Source organism: Ambystoma mexicanum, chromosome 4q, assembly GCF_040938575.1.
Source record: "Ambystoma mexicanum isolate Mex_15411 chromosome 4q, UKY_AmexF1_1, whole genome shotgun sequence".
NCBI lineage: Eukaryota > Metazoa > Chordata > Amphibia > Caudata > Ambystomatidae > Ambystoma > Ambystoma mexicanum.
In genome coordinates this window covers 213,152,417-213,177,181 of record NC_090928.1, presented here as the reverse complement: position 1 = coordinate 213,177,181, position 24,765 = coordinate 213,152,417, and the positions used below count along the sequence as shown (strand labels likewise).

Here is a 24,765-nt window from a genome sequence, read left to right as displayed (position 1 = left end):
ATTGGACTACTAATGCAGTCAAAATGGCTGCAACCCTGGAGAAGTGAAAACTAAATTGCAGCTGCTACCAACCTACTATCAACACACTTGTAAAGTGATCCAATCATCCTGGGACCAAAGCCGCATGGGCTACTAGGGAAGCACACCACAAAAAGGGGTGCAGTGGTGTGTGGGGGGAGACACTTTGGTTGAAGCCCCTCTGACCACAGAAGTAAAGTTAAAAAAAAAAGAAAAACAGAAAGTCAGCAACAAGTTTGGGTGACCCACGAAGTGGATCCAGGGAATCTCAAAATTGGCCTTCTGCCATAACGCTTAGCTTCTGGAATATCCACTGAGCTATCTATGTATGGGAGTGATATTATCGACGGAGAAAACATCAAGGGTGTCCCAATATTTTTTTTAAGGCACTAACCATCCTCCCCAACATATTTTAGGACTGGTGCAATTAGATAAATAAACGCCAGTCCTAGAATATTTGGGGACCTCGAGCGATTGGCCTGCATGGTGTGGTGGGCCCAGCTTTTAGTCTTGCGGTCCTTTAAAGTTTTGGGCCTAAATAGTTTGCAAGACTTGCACTGTTTTTCGGGGTTGTCTGTAGGGAGGCAAAGGTTACGCACTCAGTGCTAATCCTTCCAGGGAAACTTCCTGTTACAGGAAGGACAGAATTTAAAGAGTGTTTTCCATCATGTATGAGGATGGCAGTCTGGCAAAATAAATGGGATTAAAGGGGAATATGCATTCTCTAGTGAGAGTGGAATATGAAACTCCCCCCGCTCTCCCTACTGTGCAGGGCCGAGGCCCGTTGGCAAAGGTTTGTTGGGACGGCAGTCGCTGTCGTCTACGGATGGTCTTGTCCTTGAAGTCGTTGCCGGAGATCTTGCGGTAAATGGTTGCCAAAAGGACAGAAAGAAATACTAAGATTAAACTTTTACTAAAATAACTCTGTGGTATGCGTCCGACTACGATGGCAGAAAAGAACAATCTGAGGGACCTTGACGCGTGAAGGACCATGGCTATAGTGGTTGTCACACTAGGGATAGTATGACTGGCACGCCCTGTCGACGTCCCTTTTCGAGTTTCGAAAACAAAGAATGTAATACTCTGCGGCTACCAGTAGATGTCAATGTATGCATAGCATGATCTAAGTAGATCCACAAGCCTCAGAAATTACATATATACATACACTCATGAGAGGATAGAAAAGCATTTGATTCAAAACCATTGCAAAAAATATGAGTAGTCAGATGCAGCGAATACAGTAGAAACACTTAAGAGCAACACTAGAACAGTTCCCTAATAATTAGGAAATCCAGCCAAGATATGTATTGGGGCCTAGATCCTAAAGTCATCAGTTCCAAAAGAAATACTTTTCAGGTAGGTTTACTATAGGATTTAGACAATACCAGTGGCTGCGATTCAGAGGTCCAAAAGTTAGGAAAAGTTCAGGTAAGTAGCTCTCTGTACCACCACATGAAGGAAGGTGGGATCCTAGACTAGACCACCACCAATCTGAATCAAGCAAGAGAGAGATAGGACTACAACTTTACACCCATGTAAACCTATGGAGGATAGGGTGGGGAAGGAATAGCTTGTTAACGTATTACCATTACTCCGATTTTGCCAGAAACCACTTCAGAGGTTCTGGATTTTGTTGGGGATATGTCCTTCTGCACTTGGTCCGGTGGAGGGAGGACCCGGGGTCGTGGGTGCAGATCTCACTTTTGCAGTGAGATTGAGTTTCGGTCAGTTGTGGTACCGGTTTTACGGTTGCAAGCACTATCTAGTCGAGAACCCTTGCATAGAAAGGAAGAAGACTTGTGCAGAGCAGGCGATTCCAGGAGACACCCAGGGAGAAAAAAGGTGGCCTGCAATGGAGTCACCACTATAAATGGCGACAGGCAGTCTTTGATGAGCAAACAAAGAAGCAGGTCCTGCACAGCATCCGTTGGGACTAGGACTGAAAATTCAGGAGCAGGCGTATTGTAGCACAAGTTGAAGATCCTTGAAGTTCTAAGGATGCACTCAGAACAGCGACGGCTGCAGCGAGGTAGCCGAGAAGAGAGCTGGTCAGTCCACCGGTGGCCCATGGACACTTTTCAAAGGCTCAGCAGGCACAGCTCCTCGGGCAGGGGTTGAGACTGGTTGTTCCCACTTATCCATGGGTCCTAAGCATCAACGAAGGTCTTCTTGTGATTAGGACAAAAGAGCAGGGCTTCACCAGCACTTGGTTGGAGACATTGCTAGTCAGCTGCAACGGGTGTCCCCAGTTCATCAGCATGCCACACTTCTTCATAGGGGTCTTGGCTCCAATGATGACCTGTTATGTTGCTGTATGAGTACTCCTTTTTATCCAAGATGTGGCCTGCAAGCTTGCCCAGGCCTCTAGCGATGGCAGCATCAACGTCCTAAGTGGCGCTCAGGGCGATCAGTATCCATAAGAATCCCGCATGTGAGCCCCCAGCCCCAAAAGGCAGGCCGGCAGTTCTGCTACAGGGACGACACCCGGTGGCTCAAGCACTACCAGTTCACACCACACTAAGCACATCCCCCATGGCCGAAAGTCGACCACGTTGTCGACTGAAAAGCCACAGACGGTGTTGAGGGGAAGGTCCGAACATTCCCTGTCCTCTGGGCCATTGCGGTCACCACGTGACAGACCCCAAAATAGACGGTAAAGTTTCCAACACCATGTCTAAATATGGGAAGCCCTTGAGTTCCAGCAACTGGGCGTTGAAAGATGCGTCGACGGCCTCAGTGGGAAAAGCTCTAAATTAAGCTAATTAACACGTTCCCGACACCCTACTAAAGGCCAGAACGTCTTTCTTCAGCAACCGCCCCCAACCCCACCTCTTCCCCCCCCTCCCCCCCCGTTACGAAGTCGAAAAACTCCAAAACTTCGACGTCCGGGTTACCAAGTCAAAGGCTACAAAAAGTAGGGATTACACTACCCCTGAGGGCACCCTTTCAGAGGCTATGCTTCATAAGCATACAACTGTACAAGAGCCTCCACCCATACCTGCTCCACTTACTCCTGCTCCCTCTGTGTTACCAAGCTCCTCCCAATGGACCCCTGAACAATTCGATGGGGTCATGAGGTGAACGTCCAGTTTTATAAACTTCTTTGACTAACACCCTGAACAACTCAACAACCTTCAGAGTCCCCCAAAGAGCGGGGTAGCAAGCTCTCAGCCTGAAGCCAAACAAAATGCCTGCCTGGACCCCACACAGCCTACCACCTCATCATATCAGGACTTAGGTCAGGACACATATTATAACACCCAAGGCTCACAAGACCCTGGCTCGTACTCAGACCCAGAGGACCAAAGGGACACAGGAGACTTAGACCTATATTATGATGATGATGACGATGACGTATACATCATCCAATCTCCAGACCACACCGACCCACCGGTGGCAGACTACCCGGTAGACAACCAACTGCAATATAATGACCTGCTCCTAAAGGCTGCAGAGCACTTTAAAATAGATACCCAGGAAGCCCAGGTCGATGAATACTTTGTGGAGGAAATCCTTGGGGACAAGAAAATCTGCAGCAAAGTGTATCTCCTTGCTTCAATCGGTCTAGAGGTGTATTCAGCCCTCTCTGCTTACCCCCAATCTGACACAGGCAGTCAACCGACGCATCAAAAAGCTGTTTAGACCAGCACCGTCATACATTAGAGGGCAGCTAAAGCCTGACTCTAGTAGAGGGAACCCCTCTGGCCTCTCCCGAAGCCCCCCCTGACAAGGAGAGTAGGAAAATTTACACCCTGGGCAGGAAAGTAGCTTCCTTGGCTTCCTATCAAACAAGGATAGCTAATAATACCACACTATTAGCCAGCTACAATTGCCACAAGTGGGACAAAATCACACAACAAATAGACTCAGTTCCAGATCCCCTAAAAACGCGGCTCTCACACACCATTGCTGAGGGGAAACCGGTAGCAAGCTGTATCCTTAAAAATAACCTGGACGCCGCAGACAACGCGGTGAGAATCGTGGCAGAAGGCACACTGATCAAACTCCACGCATGGCTGCATCAATCGGGTTTCAAACTGGAGACCCAGGCAACTGTCTTAAACATGCTCATTGAGCCCGACGTTTTATTTGGCAAAGCAGTTGAGGATGCACTTAAAAGCGCAAACGAGAAATATGATACCCTCAAATCCCTGGGACAGCTCACAAACAAACCCTTTGGGCAAAGGGAGGCTCAAACTCACGCCGGTTTAGAGGACAGAACTCCCAGCGGTCCTCTAAGTACAACCAGGGTGGACAAAGTTCATCTTGGGGTTCTTCACAAGGGCAGTCTCCCAACAGGGTTTTCAAAGAGGCCAAAGAAGATCTAGAGGGCTCAACCCCTCCTAAGCAATGGCCACCCGCTACAGGTTTCCTCCCATGCCACTCAGGAGGTAATATTTCACACTTCGCCCACGCATGGGAGGGGATCACGTCAGACATGTGGGTACTTTCCACCGTGGCAGGGGTATATTTCATAGAGCCGATTCAAACACCAGCCAATCACCCACCAAGACAAAGACAGACTTCACAGGAAGAACAACGCATCCTGTTGGGAGAGGTAAAAGCACTGCTACTAAAGGACGCCATAGAAATTGTCCCGGCAAACCAGGTAAACAAGGGTATTTATTCAATGTACTTTCTTGTGTCGAAAAAAGACTTAAGGATACTCCCTGTCCTAGACCTGTGCCCTGCAAACACCTATGTCAAGCCACAAAAATTTTGCATAACGCTGCTACAGGAAGTAATCCCTTTGCTAAAACAGGGGGACTACATGGCAACCTTGGATATGAAAGATGCATATTTTCATATGTCAATGTTCCCAGCACACACAAGATTCTTGCGCTTCAAAATAGCGAACCAACTTTACCAATTCAAGGTGCTACCCTTCGGCATAGCCTCTGCTCCAAGGGTATTCACCAAGGTACTAGCTGTAGTGGCAGCGCATCTACGCAGAGAATCAATCCCAGTATACCCTTATCTGGACAACTAGCTGATAACACAGGAATCCCCCAAAATTTGCAAGGTTTCTCAATGAGAAAAAATCAAGCCTCGTTCCAAACAAAACAGTTCTTAGGAGCTGTCATAAAGAAAGAAGAGGGTCTAGTCTTTCCATCAAACGAAAGAGTGCAAAACATACTGCTGCAAATACCTCAGTATCTAGCCGGTCGCCAAATAACCGCACGCAAAGCAATGCGCTTGCTCGGGATGATGCCATCATGCATTTACCTGGTTACACACGCACGGCTGCGCATGCGCCCAATGCAAGAGTCATTAGCGAAACAGTGGTCTCAGGCAAGCTGTCAGTGGGACGATCTAGTGGTTGTTTTGCTAACCCTAGTTCAAGCGCTACGCTGGACAAAGGAGAACCTGTTAAAGGGAAAACCCTTTCACAACCCTACAGTGCAAGCAGTTGTCACAACAGACGCATCACTGTGGGTGGGGAACCCATTACCTTCACCACACATCACATGGCCTGTGGACACAGTTCACAGCCCAAAATCACATAAACCTGTTGGCACTGCTAGCAGTGCTCAAGGCCCACAAGCTTTTCAAGTGCACCTGTTAGGTCAGACGGTACAAGTCCTCACGGATAGCACCACTGCCACAGGTAGGGGGGCACACACTCTCCAAATCTGTCCAGGCTAGCACAAAATATTTGGAAGTGGGCATTCAAACAGGGCATGTTCCTAACGTTGCAACATGTTCAGGGGAACTCCATTCTCTTGCGGACTCTATAAGCTGTCAGGGTCCGGCTTGACTGAATTCCACAGGAGCTGATGCTGGCCCCACAGACCCTCACCAGGAGTTCACCTCTCAACCCTTAAATATAAGCTGAGCTGAAAACCCCAAGAAAGGGAAAGGGGAATTTGGAGAAAATAACAACGGAGACACTGCAGCCCTGCAACCGTCTGATAGCCTCTGGTATCTGTGGTAAACAAATACACCTGGTTACTTATATGATAAGATAAACTTCTTTTCTAAAATTATTCTAAATAAACTCTGAACTCTTTACCTCTTAAACCTCAGTAAAAGACTTAGAGGCTAGTAAACTGTGTGGAATATCTTGTAAATAGTATCTTGTGTAGTGCATATAGTTCAAGCCACTCAAGTCTCTTTAGAATCCTAAAGTGATGGCCCTTGCAAACACCTTTCAGAACTAGATATTCTTCTTGCTTCAAAGTTCTTTTAACTCTATGTAGTTTTCAATGCTTTTATAAAATGCAGTCTTTCTCTGAAGTATTGAATTCCATTTGCATAAATTACATTAAATAAATATTCTTTAACTTTCTGGAATGCTGCTTTCCTTCTGCGTGTGACTTGTTTCCTTATTTACACAAAGAACGTATAGTTTCTTCCTTGATAAGCGTGTGCGTTAAACACGTGAAATCCGAAGACGTGGAGAATTGTCCTTGCGTTTAAAATACACACGCGATTCTTTACCAAACCTGCCCGTGTGAAAAAATACGTAAATGCGATAAAAATAACACGCGCTAGTTAAAATGGACTCACGCTCTATCGCTACCGAACTCACGCGGATAAACGAAACGTAATTCACGTAAAATAGTTCACGCGTTAAAAACAACTCGCGCTTAATCAAAATGGACTCGCGCTCTATCGCAAACCAACAGGCGCTTTCTCATGAGACGTCTTTCACGTTAAAAATGTACACGCGCTAAAATTCACTTGCGCATTTCATTTGGGCACGCGCTCTATCGCAAACCAACACGCGCTTTCTCATGAAACGTCTTTCACGTTAAAAATGTACACGCGCTAAAATTCACTCGCGCAATTCATTTGGGCACGTGCTCTATCGCAAACCAACACGCGCTTTAAAAAAAAAACCACGTAAACGACGACTTGCGAGCTCGCGCACACATTAAACAGTCTTGAAGAACTTTACACACAGTTAATTAACTTTAAACTTCTACGCACAATCTTCAAGCTTGTTTTCCTTATAATAACTTTAACTGTAAATGACTCTTTTCTCAAATAATTTTGAAACTTGTTAACTCTTTGTTTTCTTATAAAAGAAAATGAAAGTTCAATGTGACAATCTTAAAATCTTTAAAAGAACAATCCCACCTGATGTCTTCTTGTTCAAACTGGATCAGCTAACGATATTCTTACTTCTTTGGTAGATTTTCTGAGCTCTGAAAAGGCCTTACTTAAGGAGCTTAACTAATGTACAACCAGCCACTGAATATCTATTGATGAAAGGCAGTTTAGAATCTTGCTCACCTCCCAAGAATCAAACCCATTGTCCTTTCCACCAATCAGGCAAACCAAACATATCATTGTTCCTTTAACCAATCAGATTAAGTTTCTTTCGCTCCCTCTTGACTTGGGCAAGCACAATGTTAATTCTATGTACAAACTCTTCCTGTTACTAACCCAGCCAGCTCTGTAAGCACAACTAACCCAGCCAGCTCTGAAAGCACAATGTTAATCCTGTTACTCTTCCTGTTACTAACCCAGCCAGTCCTGACATAAGCAGAGATCCTCAACCCAAATCACACGAGTGGCACCTGGACAGAAACATCTTCAATGTTGACTCCTCCCTATGGGGTTATCCCCCTTTAGACTTGTTCGCCACAAGCCAAAACACGCAATGCCCAGACTTCGCATCCAGGTTTCCCCAACACGGGTCCAAGGAGAACGCCCTGTGGTGAACTCGTCAGGGAAATTTGCCTAAGCTTTTCCCCCAACACCTCTCCTGAGCAGCCTAGTGAACAAGGTGCACCAGGAACAAGTGACACTAATCCTAGTTGCTTCTATGTGACCGAGACAACCTTGGTTTCCACATCTGTGCAAACTGGCGATGTGCAATCCAATCAAACTCCTGTGCCCCTACAACATGCTCTCAAAGCACAGGGAGATAACGTTCCACCCATACCCTCAGTCTATGAACTTGGCAACTTGGCTCCTGAAGTCATAGAATTTGCCCATTTAAAACTACCTCAAATGTGTATGGGAATCCTCAAGGAGGCATGTAAACCAAACACCAGACACTGTTATTTTAACATATGGAAAAGAATTGTAATATGGTGCCAGTCAAAAAATGTAAACCCCATCGAATGTACTTCATCACACATTCTTCATTACATACTCCACTTACTAGACTCTGGCCTAGTATTTAACTCCATCAAGGTTCACCTAGCCGCTCTATCCACGTACACCACTTCTCAAAGCAAGGTGTCTTGGTTGTAAGTCCCTGTTATTTAGGCATTCGTGGAAGGAGTAAAAAGACTTTACCCTCCCATTTCAAACCCGCCTCCAGTGTGGGACCTAAATGTGGTACTTGCAAAGCTCATGGGACCCCCCATTTGAGCCTATGCATGAATCCAACCTTAAACACACATTACACACACAGGATGGCTTTTCTGGTGGCTATCACCTCCATAAGAAGAGTCAGTGAACTACAAGCTTTGTCAGTGCAAGACCCTTACTTTGTTATCCACCAATCAAGTTGGTACTAAGAACACACCCTAGGTTTTCACCTAAATTCAGATCTAAGTTCCATGTCAACCAGTCCATTGAATTACCAACTTTCTTTCAAACCCCTTCAAGCTCAGCTGAGAAAAAACTCCATATGCTAAATGTAAGGAGGGCGGTCCTTTAGTATGTAAACAAGACAAGACCACTACGAAGAACAGACCAACTGTCTCTATGGCAACTGGCAGGCAAGGCGACCATGTTTTCAAGAAACACCATCTCCAGATGACTAGTGAAATGCATACAACTCTGCTAATCTCTATCAAACAAGACTCTGTCTTTCACACCAAGAGCTCACTCTACCAGGGGTACAGGAGCTACTTTGGCCTTTATTGCAAACGTCCTGCTGGACGCCATTTGCAAAGCGGCTACATGGAGCTCTATTCATACCTTTACACAGTACTAATGCATTGCCACACGTTCTAAAGCAGATTTATAGGTGGGACAGTAGGTGCTAAAAAATCTATTTGCTGCTGTACCTTCTCACTACCCACCACCTTCTCCAGACACTGCTCGCTAATCTATGCATAGCATGTGATCTAAGCAGACCCACAAGCCTCAGAAGGGATACATTACTCACCGTAATCGTATTTCTGATGCTTGTATCTGCATAGATTCACATGCGCCCACCCTTTCTCCCCTGTGGAGTAGAAGGTGCATAGATGTTTTCTGGCTTTATCTACTCTTATCTGCTTTATTACATCTGTACTCATGCTATACTTCATGCTACCTCATGTCAAAAACAAAACAATCTGAGGGACCTCGGCGTGTGAAGCACCATGGGTACACTGGACATCACACTAGGGATAGTATTACTGGCACGCCCTGTCGACATCCCTTTTCGAGTTTCGAAAGTCAAAAAATGTAATACTCTGCAGCTACCACTAGATGTCGGCCTAGGCAGAGCATGTGAATCTAAGCAGATGGAAGCATCAGAAATACGATTACGGTGAGTAATGTATCCCTTATTGTAGTTGTGTAACAATACAGACCTAATGATTCATTGCTTAGTGTGCATGTATTTTTTTGTACTTACCTGTCTAACTAGAGTTATATTGTGTTGCAGGATAAGCCTGCTCTGCTAGCTACCTTCATCTGGTTTGGTTAGACTTCAGTGTCTTTCCTGTTGACCATAATACGTTGGCCTAACAAATACCACTCCTAGGGTTGAATTTGGAAATCCATCTGAACACTCTGGCAGCCCTAATTATGGCTCCTGTCTCTCTCACTACATGCAGAAACGCTGTGGCTAATTGCAACTGCAACTTTATAGTGGAGCCGGTGAATGCACCTTGTACATTTTTGCAATCGTATTACTCTATAGTTTCCCGTTTCGAGCTCTCACAAGCCTGGAAAAAGCGTTGAAGCTCGAAACACGTGTTGGCTGTTTCTGATTTGCATTAAATCACGCTCAACGAGCTTTAATAACTGTGTTTGTGTGCGCAATTAATGGGAGCAAACCCACTCTTAAGCCTGAATTATATCCCCTCGCACGCAATGGTGTCCAGTCTATATAGCTCTATAAATGCCACTACTTATAAAAATGACATTGAAGGAGATAAGGTGTAGCATGTATTCTTGTAAAATGACTTTTGTGAATACTTTATATCTTTTTATCATGCTCTGATCTGTTGAAAACAAATGTTATTGGTGCCCATGTTTATCAAACCTATCTCCATCATGCAAGCAGCTTACCCAATTAATTCAGCTTGATCAATGATTGTTGTCAACTATGTCATGTCCCTTGTTCGTCCCTTTACCAAACACGCTTTTTGTTCTGCAACTACTGTATGTATCTTTATATTTCTTTAATCGTGAAACGTTATAGTGAGCACTTTTAGCCTCATAAATGGGTAAGAAACTGTTGATACTTTTTCATCCCCCCTATCACCTCCCCCCCCTCCCCCCAACCTCCTCCCCCAATGCTTGGTTCACTAGCCAGAGTTCAACAAACTACATTACTTCCTGTTTTAAGAACATCACCCTTGGGTCAGGGAATCCTTCCTCATTAAATATCATTAACATCTACCTGAGGTGGTACATGCACTAGGCAATTGGAAGGTAGAGCTGGAGTCTCTTAAAGTGGCAGCTGGTGCTCTTCAAATTCTCGGGCTGTGCAGAAGTTGTTTGCCAGCCGTCTGCTTCAAGCAAAGAGTGGGAACTCATCATTTTTCTCAGATCCAACATATTTTTCCTACAAGTCATATCGTTATTGACACATTTCAGCCCAAATCCAAGTTCAAACAAGCAACCTCAAATATTTCACCTCCTTCACCCCAATTTATCTCCCAACCCTTCAAAAGCCCTCTGAATTTGTTGTGCCAATCCCCTTCTGATATAGTTGCTGTCTTGTTACCTTCTAGACCTTCAGGTCCTTGGCTGGATCCCATCCCCTCTGCTAGGCTATTTCCTCTTTGTCAACCAGGTGTAAGGAAAACAGTGTGATACACTCTGTATCTGCTCCTGCATAGTCGCCAGTCTCTAGAATAAGCTTGATGAGAGCAATCTGTTGTGTTTTTTTTTTAGACAAATTGGAATGTTTCTTAAATATTGTAATTGTTGGTCTACAACATCCATAAGTGATCCCACTGAAAAGATTTACACACACATAGGATTGCATAGGTGTTCTTCATTTGAGTCATTTGTATTGCTGAGAACTTTGCACTGTTTCCTTTTACCACATGATCATCGCCTAACAGCGGTAGATTTCCAAAGCATTGTTATTTTCATTGTTAAGAGCTGTTAGACATTTATAAAATGGCTTCTTTTCCCTCTGCCTTGCAGCATTCGAATACCCGTGCAGCGCATATCCATGGTGATATGGACCCATTTAAATTCCGATGGCTGATTCCTTTATCCGCACTTCAAGTCAGACTTGGGAATGCAGCAGGTAATTAAATCTCAATTAATAGGTTCTAATGCTAGTCTGCAAAAAGTGACATTTTCTTTGTAGGCTCTACGCTGTGTTAGCCTTTCTCATTAAAATTCAATTCACATTCCTATTGTTGCTACTCTGAGCTCTTACACCTTTTTTGGAGTATACTTTGATTGCATAGTTGTGGCATGCAATGTGTTCTGTCTGTATATGTGCAATAGAGGATTGTGCTTCAGGAACCTACAGGCTGTGGTTATATGACAACAGGGTGCTCCGAGGCATCCACTTATTTGCTACAGGGCTAGTGTACAAACTCACCCAGTCAAAGCAGTTTGTTTAATACCCTGTTGGATACCCTATAGTAATTGTGTTCTTTGGACAAAGGAAGGTGTGGTAGTACTAGTTTATCACCAGCCTGTTAGTACTGCATGCTCTCGTCACGTACTACCCCTAGAATCTCATTTGTGTGTTTGTGTGTGTCTGTCTGTCTGTGTCACTGTCACTTGGCCTGCTTCAGGGTGAATGGAGCCTGTGAGAAAAGCAGAAGATACAAATAGCACCAAAATGCAGCTAAGATGGACAAGTATCCAGAATTGGATGAATTGGACGGGGCGCATCCTCACTGTGAAGCAGGATTTCGGTACACCATGACAGTAATGATAAGAAGTAGAGCTAGGCTAAGTCTGACTTTATTTAGTCACCTTGTGTGGAGAAAGGAGGCCAAGGCTTCTTTAGCTCCACACTTACCTCATGGCAAATGTCTGTGATGGGGCAGCCCTACGCAGTGTTAGGGAGAACTCTCATTTCTGTCTGTGCTAATTCCCTTCTACCGTAGAGACCCCCAGCTCTTTTGCTGGACTTTAGGACTTTTAATTTTTATCTTGGAGCCAGTGAGACCTGTTCTCACTCCCTCAAGTATTATTCTCTGATTTGAACCCTGTTTCTTTTGGTTTTGGAGTCTGACAAACTCCATAGGCATCATCTCTTTGTATTGTGACACAGCACCTTTTTTGCAGTGTCATAGAGAAGTCCTTTGGATTTCTGTCAAGGTTTAAATACGTTCTCTTGGATAAACTACTGTTTCCAAGAGTAGTAAAGTGACATTTACTTTACTTACACTTTTCTCTTAGTAGAGCCAGTATACACCATCCTATGTGGAGTGATGGGGGGTTACTTAGTCTCCCCTTTGTCTACCTTCTCATTGAACATTTTTTATGTTACCCTTACTACAATTAATGGCTGGTGGCAGTGGTTTGATTTTCCGCAGGATGAATCCTCAGCTGCAGTATTGCACCCATGGGTGCCCATTTTGTCAAGATGGCCCTGGTCTTCTTTTTTCGCTATTTCTTCTTTATAAGGTCCTTCGTGAGATGTACTCTGCATGCCAAAAAGATTTGGTCCCTTTGTTTGTTTTGTCTTTGGCGGGATTCACGGGTGAAGCCTGCCTATGGTTCCAGCGTGTCTGGCAGGGCAGAAAGCGAGGGAGGTTCCCGAAACTCCCTGCACTTAGTCTGCTTGGTTACAGGAATGCACCCAAAGGTGATTGGCTGTCTGGCTGTCCTTGGAGGACTGCAACCACCTGTTGTGTGAGTGAGAGCTAGGCTGCGAATGAAAGGGAGAAACCTGGACAAAAGGCGAGGTCTTTTGCAAGGAAGGCAGTGCCGACCACTGGACGAAGGAACCGAAGAAGAAACTGGAAGAGAAGCTTGCTGCACCCTCCTGGACCATTGGTTTGCAAAGTGAAGCCCTACTGCAGTGCTGAAGCTCCAAATTTCGAAACTCGGAAAGGACGACTTCTTTCCTTGGGTCGGTGGGACCAACTGACCCCAAGACGAACTTGACTGGAACTCCTCTCCCTGCTGGCTGTACTTCTTTGCTGCGGCTGGAACAGAATGCCAGGGGACAGGAACGCCACGAATGCTGAGTGCATAGTCTTTAAGCCGGACCCGAGCTCCAGGAAGATCCTAAGGTCTACCTCGAAGCAGGGTGACTCAAGCCTGAGCCACCTCAACCGAGTGCTGGACCCCAGAAGCAAGGGGAATCCACAAGGTGTCCAAGAACCGTGGTGGGGCTATTTGCTAGTAGCTGAAATCGCAAAGTGCTGCTGAAGTCTATTGCTGCTGCTAACCTTCAAACCGTGGTGCAGGAGTCCCCAGAAGTCCTCCCTCTTGTCCCCACGACTGAGGCCCAGGAACAACAGCATCTGCATGACTACAACAGGAACAGAAACTAGCTGGACCCCTTTCTTCAGACTGAAGGTACTGTGTAACTGGAGGTACTTACCTCCTTGTTGTGTGCAGCGTTCTTGCTCTCACTGGAGACTTGTATTTGCTGCCCTTTGCAGAGTTGCTTGCAGCTTTTCTTTTCACAAGCCTCCGAGCTTGTGGCCCAACATTGATTCTTTTTACTACAAAACTCTCTTTAACATTGTGCAAGACTTTTGTGCTATCTTCAAGAAGTGCCTCAGCTTCCCTAGACTTTGCTCAATTGACATTGGCTGTCCTGGCTCCCTGAGGACTCTTCTTACCCTCAGACCTTGCGTTTATCTGCCCCTCAAAATTTCATACATAAGTTACTTGTATAGCTGGGAAAGGTTAACCTATATTTCATTGGGGGATTGTAAAGTGCTTACCTGCTTCGAGAAACTTGTTAACCTTTGTTTCCTTCCCTAACATATTCCTTTTTTCCACAAACTCAGTATTGCCTTAAGTGTTAAAGTGTTATATCAATGTCCACAGTGTCCTAGCAATTGAAGTCACCTCAGTGTGTAGGAAGTGTGTGCGACATCCCAAAAGGGTATGTACTTACTTAACTGAAACTGAAGGAGTGTATTTTTGAAGTGTATTTTATTGTTGCATATTGCCCTTTCTAAAGAAGGCTTATTTTAAAACTGGACTGTTAAATTAATAAATAATTATTTTTAAAATAAATCTTGAGTATAAGTATTATTTGAATACTTGTCACTGTGAATCTCTATGTTGCACCTCTACAGCTCTCATTGTGACCCCTCTTGAGATATGCCTTGCTGCTCAGTCACTCTACCAACTTGTGTAGTACAGGCCTGTAACAAAGGTTGGGTTACCTATTAACAAGAGGTCAAGGCTGGTGTAGTACATCTTGCCTTACACAGCACAGAGTTGATTTGTTTACTTCCTGATGCACCGCTGCTCGAGACTTCAGGAATCAAGCAGAAAACATGTGTCTAGAGTACATGCCATCTTGTAGGGTTTGGCTCTTTAGTATGGAATGTGTCAGCAGCTTGCTTCAGCAAAACAGTTTAAACTGTAAACTTCAATGCAGATTTAAATCAATTCTCTCCTGCAAAACACAGGGCTTAGTTCACCCGACCTGCCTAAAACCACCACCCAGGTAGGGAGATAAAAGGCAGTGCTTGTTAGTCCTGTTACATTAGCTAGCCTAATTCTGCAAATTCTTCATCTTGTTTTCAAACATGAACCTATATTTTGTAGAAATGAAAACTGTTTATTTAACAACTTAGTAGCATTGAGTCGGTTTCTGAAATGTTATGAAGAATAACAAATATTTGTATGTTTATTTAATTTAGGAACAGAAAATAGTTATATTTGGGATTTGATCCATACCAAGTCAGAAATTGAGGGAAGGCCGGAGACTATTTTTCAGCTCTGTAGCAGGTAATGAACAAAGGATGATTTTTTAACACTGGTTACAAATAATATGTTATATTTGGGGGATATATTCTACGCACCTCTGCCATTTGTATGGTCTCCAGGCACTCGCATGCCTCTGAAATACAAAGAAGTCTATTGTTTTTTGTACATAGCTTGTTAATTGTGATCCAGCCACATAACCTGAAATGGATATACTCCATACGCGCTTCAGAAAACCCCTTGAGGAGTTATGGGTCAGGATTATCAGAAAAGGCGTTGGTAAACCCTTTTACAGCCACTTTCTGCAATCCGCAAGATTTACTACCATTTGTCAGGTGGAGTAGAGGAGCAGGACGGACTCACTATATCCATTAAATGTTTAACACAATTGGCACTACATGTCACTATCACTGCACTATAACACTCACTTCACCAAACTGTACAGCCTTGAAAACAACCTTTGGTTGAAACACGTGTCGGCACACAAATCTAATGCATGCAGCTTACGACTGTAGTTTGAACAATGTACACACTGGGATGTATGTCACACAAGGGACAACTATTGCTGACTAAAGAGTGCAATTGACCAACTGGCACATTAAAAGCAACCTTTTCTCAAAGCCTAAATGGTGTCAAATATTATTGAAGAATGGATCAAAGTAGTTCTATATGACAACAGATGAAAACCTGATCCAGCGCCAGCATACTACAGTGTTCCAATCCCCAAAAGCATTATTTATATGAGACATTTACACATTTCCACCAATAAAGTGGAAAAGTGACCAGAAAAGGCAATGTTGAGTATGTTTTAGTCTTTTGCACTCTGTGGTGGAAAAGTACAAATTTGCAGGGAGGGGACTTTTTACACTTATGTCAAGACGGAATTGGTCCCGTCCCATCCATGCACCTTTCTCTTCTACTGAACATCAGCTCCTTAAAAGTCTTTTGCATCTATTATGACCACCAGCAGGAAGGGGAGCAGTGCACTATTCACACCACAATGTAGTGCTATGGAAGAGCACAACTCCTCACTACTTGTGCCTCGCATCAGACTTCTCCTCCCCTATGTTGTCATCGTCTTGGTGTCAAAACCAACCCAGAGGCAGCCTATCCAGAATTTAATTACTCTGCCCTCCCCACAGCCAGTGTGTCTACTGTTAGGAAACATTTTCTTTATGAACTTAACCTTCATAATTTGCCAGGGAACCCCATTCGTTTTGCTTCTTTTATCCTGTCCTGACTTTTCGAAGGCAAGTAAAGCCTTCAGCTTCACGTCCATTCTGCTCATTGTTATGGGGAAACTGATCGGTCCGTCCAACTATCAGTACTGGGAAACTGTTTCCCTTTTTAATTCTTGTACTTTTCAACATTGCACACAGCACCTTCTGCAGTGCAATGTGATACATTTGTATCACCTTCTATTTTTACACATGGGATTTTTTGGTTACTTTTATATGTTCCTAAAGTCATGCTGGTGGCAGCAGTTACATTTTTACTGTGTTTGGATTATTTCTGGTGCTCACATTCACGTTTTACAGCGTGTTGCTACAAAACGTGGCTAGTGCCCTAAAATGGCTGTGCCAAAAGATTTTCGTTTGTTCCTTGGCCATATTATAGTTTGGGCTTCTTCCTGCATTCCCAGGTCAGGAAATCCCTTATACGGTCATGCACTTGCCCCGGGAAAGCTGTGGCTTTCACGGACTAGTGAGCCTTTGTGTGCATGTGGCCCAGGATGGGGGCTGGAATTGTCTAGTTCCAATCCACATTCTTAGTGCCAGAACGCCTGAGTATGGGACAAATGGGAAATCAGTAGTTTTTCTTGATTGGACAATTACTGGCTTATTGAATGGTGCAGATCCTTACCATTGATGGGCTGGGACTTGCTTCCAGCTAGAATTATGGGCTAGAATTATGGCTAAAAAGAGGACCTCTGCAGCCATTCCTTCAGATCGTCGTTGGAGCCAAGAATCCCTTGAAGAAGAGCGGCCTGCTGAAGATCCAAAGGTGACTACTGAAGTGGCCCAGCATCCCTTCCAGTAGCCAGCCTGGTGAAACCCTACTCCTCTGCCTGGTCTCCGAAGTCCCTGAGTTTTACTTCAGCCCTTTGGGTAGTGGTACCAACTAGACTCAATGCCTTCATGACGATCCAGCCCTTCAGAGCATTCAGAGGTGTACCTGGACTGCCCAGCTCTATTGTGGGCTACTTCACCAAAAGCGTCACTGTTCCGTGTTCAAATCCGAAACTTTGGTGACCGCCAGCTTGTTGCACTACCTTCACAGGATCATGTCCTGGAGCAGCTTCTGTGACCGGGACTTGAATTGAGCCTGTCGTCACCTTCATCTAAAATACTTTCCTGTTTTGCTGATTTAGTTATCTGATGTATATTTGAACCTATGGTGACTGTATATGTTTGTATCTTAGAGTGTTGTCCAATACCTAGTAAGCCTAGTAAGATCATTGTCTCTTTCCTCCCTCTGTTGTCCCTTCCTTGCCTCGTCGCGCATTGAAACACTTTTTTATAGGCGTGTTCCAAATGTCATATCATATCAATAATACTACTGTTGCATTAATTTTTTTTCCAGTGTGTTCAGAAGGCCTATAATAAATAACTGTATTTCGAGTGGATTGTGTCCTCCAACGTATTCCTCATCTTAGATGTATTCCATCCAGCTTTGCTGCTCTTCGGAAATTTTTTCGGCAGAGGGCGCGGGCGCTGTGCGTCGATGTCGTCGAGTCGAAGGCCTCCGTCGAGGGTGATGTCATCGGGTGTATAAGTAGCACGCGCTGCGCCTGTTCGCCTCAGTTCCGTTTTTCCGCAGTTACGTTGCTTCGGACATTCGGCGCGACTCGAGTTCTGTGAAGAAATATGCCCTCGTCATCGACGCCGACCACGACCCCGAGATCCGGGTTTCAAGAAATGCAAGTCGTGCGGCTCAAAAAGGTCGATCACGGACCCGCACCGCGAGTGTTTGTGGTGCCTCGGAGAAGGCCACGACATAGAGGCCTGTTCGAAGTGTCAGGCGATGACGGGGAAGGCCTTGCGAGAAAAGAGAGGAAAGTTACAGGTAGGTCGGAAGGATCGAAAAGCCTCTAGCGTCGAGTTGAGACCCCATGAGGAGAAATCTCCTCGACGCGAAAGGCATCGATCTAGATCCCGAAGCGATTCTCATCGCTCGGCGTCTTCGTCAAAAAAATCGAAGAAACGATGCCACAGGTCTCCCTCCACCTCGTTGTCAGACGAGTCTTCGAAAAAGATGAATTGCCCCACAAAACATTAGTCTTCCGAAGAGTGGGAAGCATTCAGTGTTAAAATGATGGAGGTGTTTGAGAAGGCGAAGCCTCGGTCCGCGCCTTCTTCGGAAGCCGGCCGGGAGCGTCATCGCTCCGACACTCGCGCGCCCTCGAGCCCGGGTGATCGTAAAAGGAAGGATGGGGAACCTTCCAGGACGCCGAGCGATAAACGCTCGAGTCGAGTCGACCGCTCGAGGTCACCGACGCCGCCCGAGACCTATCACACCTCGAAGGGAACATCGTCGAAGACTGCCTCGACGCCCTCGAAGCAGACCCTGTCGACGACCAATATGTCGTCGATGCCTTTGTCGACGCCGAAACCCTCGGCGCAAAAGGCTCCAGCCAAGCCAGGGAAACCAGAAAAGGAGAAAGTTACAAAACATGTAATTTCTTCAGAGTCTGGTACTACACCTCTCCCTCCTCCTCTCCCAGATAAGGTTTTCAAGCCTCTCCCTAGGAAGGAGTTTTTCAAATCCTTGACCTCAATTTTTGAGGAACAGGAGAGATCCGATGAGGAAAATGTATCTTTTTGGATTGGAATATGGCACCCCAAATGTCCCAGAATGCTTGATCTCAGAGCAAAGCAGAATGAGGGATTTGGTGGAGTCTTTACATAATGCAAGTGGCATTGACACTTCTCCTGAGAATGACTTTGGTAGACCAGATCCAGGAGAGCATGCCAGTCCATCTTACTGTCAGTTAATGACCAAGGCGGTAGATTACTTGGGAGGGGCTAGACCACCAGCCCAATTCATCCAAGACGATTTAACAGATATATTGGACCATGGTCCAGCTGAAGACCCAGTACTACCTTTTCATGTAGACTTACAAAACAGGGTGGCCAAGAATTGGTAAACTCCGGATTCTATTCCTCCGGTAAATAAGTCCCTCGCATCAAAATACCGCCCAGCCAGTAGCGACCCCGGCTATCTGTCAAAACATCCAACTCCCAAGAGTTTGGTCATACAGGCAGCCACAGCTTACAACAAACTTGCGTACCCGTCTATCCCTCCAGACAGGGACGATAAGCGTGTGGATGGTTGGGCACGGAAGGTATTTTCAGCCGGGAGCATGGCATTAAAATCCGCCAACTCCACACGTGCCTTGGCAAAGTTTTCGTACACTCTGTGGGAGTGCATCGCAATGGCGGCGGAGCACATACCAGAAGGGGAAGAAAGGGAAGGTTTCCTAGCTATCGTTCGAGATGGAAAGGAAGCCATGCAGGAATCCCTTCAATCTGGATTGGACACTGCGGATAGTGTAAGCAGGTCCATGGGCACTAGCACGGTAATGCGCAGGTTTGCGTGGTTACGGTAGTCGGGTTTTGCACCGGACGTACAGAACCGTCTTCTGAACATGCCCTTTGATGGGTCTCACCTTTTTGGCAACAAGGCTGACGAGAGCCTTGAGAGGTTGCAGACCTCAAAAGCAACGGCAAAATCTTTAGGAGCTGCTATTAGGCAACCTCAGCCTTTTCGTGCACAAGGGCAATCATGGAGGGGACGATCCTATCGTTATTACACCTCATATGGAAAGGCGAGAGGAATGGCCAGTCAAAGGGGCCAAAGAAAGGCCACTCGCGGTGGACGAGGAAAACGTGCTAAGCCAGCTGCAGCTGCAGCCTCTCTGCCAGCAGCGGCTGCAACATCCGCCACAAAACCACTTTGAGGACTTGCGCCACAAAACACCTGTGGAGGCAGGCTGTCACAGCATCTGCAAGAATGGCGAGCCATTACTTCAGATGTTTGGGCTCTAGAAATAATAGCCCAAGGCTACTGCCTTCCTTTTCTAAAGCAACCTCAAAGCAATCCACCAGTGAGACACCCGTTGAAGTCTTCAAACCTGCTCCCACAGCAGGAAGTTCTAACCCTGCTGGAGAAAGGTGCCATAGAACCAGTACCTGCAGCGGAGAGGAACAAGGGATGGTACTCCCCGTATTTTTTTATCCCCAAAAAGGACGGAGGACTGAGACCCATCTTGGACTTAAGAAACTTGAACAAGTTCCTCAGGAAGGACAAGTTCAAGATGGTAACTCTCTCTCAGATCCTTCAGGCCCTTCAACTTCAGGACTGGTTGGTGTCATTGGACCTCCAGGATGCTTATTTTCATGTGCCGATTCATCTGAAGCACAGAAAATACCTGAGGTTCGTAGTTGGTGACTCACACTATAAGTTTTGAGTCCTGCCATTCGGGTTGACCTCTGCCCCGAGGGTCTTCATCAAGTTAATGGTAGTGGTGGCAGCGCACCCCAGAAGAGGGGGGGATTCATGTCTACCCCTACCTGGACGATTGGTTGATCAGAGCGCATTCTGCCGAACAAGCACTGGATCATCTGAAAGTCACCTGCCACTTTCTCCACAAACTGGGCTTCTCCCTCAAGTTCAAGAAGTCGCAGATGACCCCTTCCCAACAGCTTCAGTACATAGGAGCTGTACTAGACACATCCTTGGGAAAGAGCTCCCCTCCCAAGACGAGGGCCCAAGACATTCTTCAGATGGTTTCCAAATTCCAAAATGCCCAAAATCTCCAGGCTTACGATTTTTTAAGGTTGCTCGGCCTCATGGCATCCTGCATCTTCCTGGTGCCAGAGGCACGCTTGAGGATGAGATCCCTTCAATGGGCTCTAAAGACTCAGTGGTCCCAGTTCTCGGGTCAAATGACTGATCTTCTTCAGATTCCGAACAAGGTCAGACAAGACCTGTACAGAGAACATCCTAAAAGGAGAACCTTTTTGGCAACCATGGCCGGAGATCACAGTAGTGACGGACGCCTCACTCCTAGGCTGGGGAGCTCATGCCAACTATTTGACAATCAACGGTCGTTGGTCTCCATCGGAGTCCAAACTACATATCAACCTTTTAGAGCTGAGGGCAATCAGACTAGCGCTGAAGGCCTTCCTGCCATCTGTCGGGGGAAAGAATGTCCTGATAATGACGGACAACACAGTGGCCATGCACTACCTAAACAAAAGAGGTGGTGTGGGGTCACTACTCCTGTGCAGAGAGGCAATGCAGCTCTGGTATTGGGCGATTCAAGAAGGAATCTCTTTAAAGGCAATTCATCTAGCCGGGGAAGAGAATATGACGGCAGATATTCTGAGCAGGCAGAGCACGGTGTCCCACGAATGGGAAGTGGCTCAGGAAGTCAATCAAGAGATCTTCGCCCTTTGGGGAACCCCTCAGGTAGACCTATTCGCAACCAGTACCAACCGAAAATGCAAAAAGGTATTGCTCAAGTGAATTTCACCCGAGAGGAGCCCTGGGGGACGCGTTCGTGGTGGAGTGGAATGTCCCACTATTGTACGCGTTCCCTCCGATTCCCGTCATTCCTCAGGTCATCAGGAGGATCAGACGCTTCGGGAACCGCATGATCCTAATTGCCCCGGATTGAGCCAGGAGAACGTGGTATCCGGACCTTCTAGATATGTACATCTGTCCTCCAGTACATCTTCCTCAGAGAGAGAACTTTCTCTCTCAAATGGAAGGTCAGGTTCTCCACCCAGAGGTCAGAACACTTAACCTTCATGCTTGGTATCTGAAAGGCTGAGATACAGGTATTGGAGCCTTCCAGATGATGTTATGGAGGTGTTGCTTTCGGCAAGAAGGCCAGCAACAAAGTCTCTATACCGTTGCCGTTGGAAAAGGTTTTGCAACTGGTGCAGGGAAAAGAATGTCGATCCTTTTCTATGTTCTATTCCGGAAGTACTATCTTTCCTTCTGACCCTAGCACATAGAGGTCTGAATATCGGAACAATAAAAGGTTACCTTGCGGTGCTTTCCATTTTCAAGCGCTCATCAGAAGAATGCTCCTACTTCAAAATTCCTTTGATAACACAATTCTTAAAAGGTCTCACTAATGTTTCCTCCTCACCCATTTCAAGTACCGATTTGGGATCTAAATTTAGTCTTAAAATTCTTAATGTGTGCCCCTTTTGAACCTATGCACACGTGTCCATTAAGATTACTAACGTGGAAAACGGCCTTTTTAGTTGCTCTAACATCAGCAAGAAGAGTGAGCGAATTGCAGGCACTGTCTTCTGGGCCACCCTATACTGTGTTCCATAAGGACAGAGTTGTATTGAGGGTTAAACCATCATTTTTACCAAAAGTAATATCTGATTTTCATTTAAGTCAGAAAATTGTTTTACCCTCATTCTATCCTCCACCGCATCCTTCTAAGGAGGAAGAAAGATTACACAGACTGGATCCAAAAAGAGCTTTAAGCTTTTACATCTCTAGACTTTCTAGGCTTAGAGTGGACAACCAGTTGTTTATAGGCTACACAGGAAGGAAACTGGGTCAATCAGTAACAAAACAGACAATTTCACGCTGGATCGTACTTTGCATTTCAGAATGCTACGGACTAGCACAAAAAGACCCACCAGAAGGGTTAAGGGCTCATTCCACCAGAGGCATCGCCTCTTCCACGGCCCTTCAAAGAGGTGTCCCAATAAGATCCATTTGCGAAGCAGCAACTTGGTCTTTACTTCACACCTTCTCAAAATTCTATAGCCTGGATGCTTCCCAGTCTAGGGAGCTGACTTTTGGAAAAGCAGTGCTTTATTCCGCCATCTAAAAGCATTGGTAAACATTTTTTAAAAAAAATGAAAATCTGACCCCCTCCTCCAGAGAAAGTGTACAAAATACTGCTTTGGGAGTCTATCTAAGATGAGGAATACGTTAGAGGACACAATCCACTGGAAGAACAAGTTACTTACCAACTGGTAACGTTCTTTCGATTGGATGTTCCTCCAACGTATTCCTCATCGCCCTCCCAATCTACCCCTCTGTAGATTTTTCCGGGTTATTGCCATCTCAAATCTCGCAAGACTGATACCTGTCTGCCGGCACAATCTACACAGTACAAGATCACAGGCAAAAAAAGGGGGAAAAACAGAACTGAAGCCAACGGGCGCCGCGCGTGCTACTTATACACCCGATGACGTCACCCTCGACGGAGGCCTTCGAGGGACCATTGACTCGACAACACCGACGCACGGCGCCCTCTGCCGAAAAAATTCCCGAAGAGCAGTAAAGCTGGATGGAATACATCTAAGATGAGGAATACGTTGGAGGAACATCCAATCGAAAGAACGTTACCAGTTGATAAGTAACTTATTTTATACATGACTGTCTAAATTGAATTATTGTGTGCCATACTGTGTGGACTTGTTGAGGGCCCCTGACCCCGCTCATCTCTCCTGAGAATAAGCCTTTGCTGCTCATCCACGTACCTTGATTGGGTTTCGGCAAACCTCTGTGTTCCCTGTTCACTATAGCTAGGATGGCCTCCTAAAACCTGTCCACCAGGCCAGATTATAGAAATTCTTAATCTACAACAAGAGACCAGGCAACAAATGCAAAGGACCACAGAGCTACTGGCATTACAAGGAATACCTGAAGAGGGGTGCCCTCTCCGCCCTATTTGTGCCACCAGCCAACTCCCCATCTCCACTCATACTGTGATGTAATTCTCAAGAAAGAAAGCTAAAATAAGGGCAGAGTATAGACCTATCACTGGAGGATCCAAAGTGTTCACTGCCAATCCTCATGGTTTTTTAGGGCTCTGTCGAGATGTTGACAACGTAAGACCCTTAAATGTCTCCCTCTCCATTGTCCCTCAACAGTCAGTATGGAGAGAAAGAATATGATGGCCTTTAATCATTCCCTTCAAATTGCTGGTTTACATCAGGTCCAGTCTAATAATTGCATACATAAACCAATGCCCTTGAAGCTGGGGCTCAACGTTGGCTGTTAACCATGCTTGTGACATTCCCGATTTAATCTTAGCCAAAAATATATTCTCCATAGCTTTTCGAAACCTTGTTTAACCAGAATAATCTGGTAGGGGAGAATATTTTGTTCCTAGGTAATTATCAATTTCTCTCATGTCCTTTGAAGAGCATGCATGAAGATGGAATGGGGTTTGTTTTTTGTGATGTTACGATCACTAAAATGAGCCATGGGGAAACTAAGTTCTGTGAGTATTAGACCGTAAAGTGCTGTACTTCTCACAACAATTACAACGCCATTGCTTGTTTTTATCACCCCCCCATAGAAAATCGTGTTGTCTTGATGAATTTGCTTTTATCAGTGAAACATTGTCTAATTGAGGTTGACCACGTATACACACTACTGAATCTATTAACCTGTTTCAAACCTTTGGCTTTTTTCCAATCTCTGTCAAAGTTGTGCATTAGGCCTTCAATCAGATGGATTTATTCCTAGCAAATTAGCTTGAGATAGCTACTATCCGTTGTGCTTTACAATCCATCGCCTTACGTTTGGCAGGAAACTGGGCATTACAGTAGCCGCCTTTAAGCAGGTACGAGAATTTATAAACCACTAACCCAAAGTTTTTGATGGAGGCTAGGCTACCGAATACAGATGGACATTGATGACATACTTTTCCATTACGGCCATTAACCATACCGCTTTCTAGAAGGAAAAACAAGCTTT

At 45.4% G+C, this 24,765-nt stretch overlaps 1 protein-coding gene across 4 annotated transcripts in view; it reads left to right on the top strand.

Moving 5' to 3' along the window:
- Window positions 1-24,765, top strand: part of TIAM2 (TIAM Rac1 associated GEF 2) — a 552,861-nt gene that overhangs the window by 508,987 nt on the left and 19,109 nt on the right. For all 4 annotated transcript variants that reach the window (XM_069607743.1, XM_069607744.1, XM_069607746.1 and 1 more), the window contains 2 exons: window positions 11,296-11,401; window positions 14,952-15,039. In XM_069607743.1, the coding sequence (XP_069463844.1) occupies window positions 11,296-11,401; window positions 14,952-15,039 (194 nt within the window). The remainder of the gene's footprint in view (window positions 1-11,295; window positions 11,402-14,951; window positions 15,040-24,765) is intronic.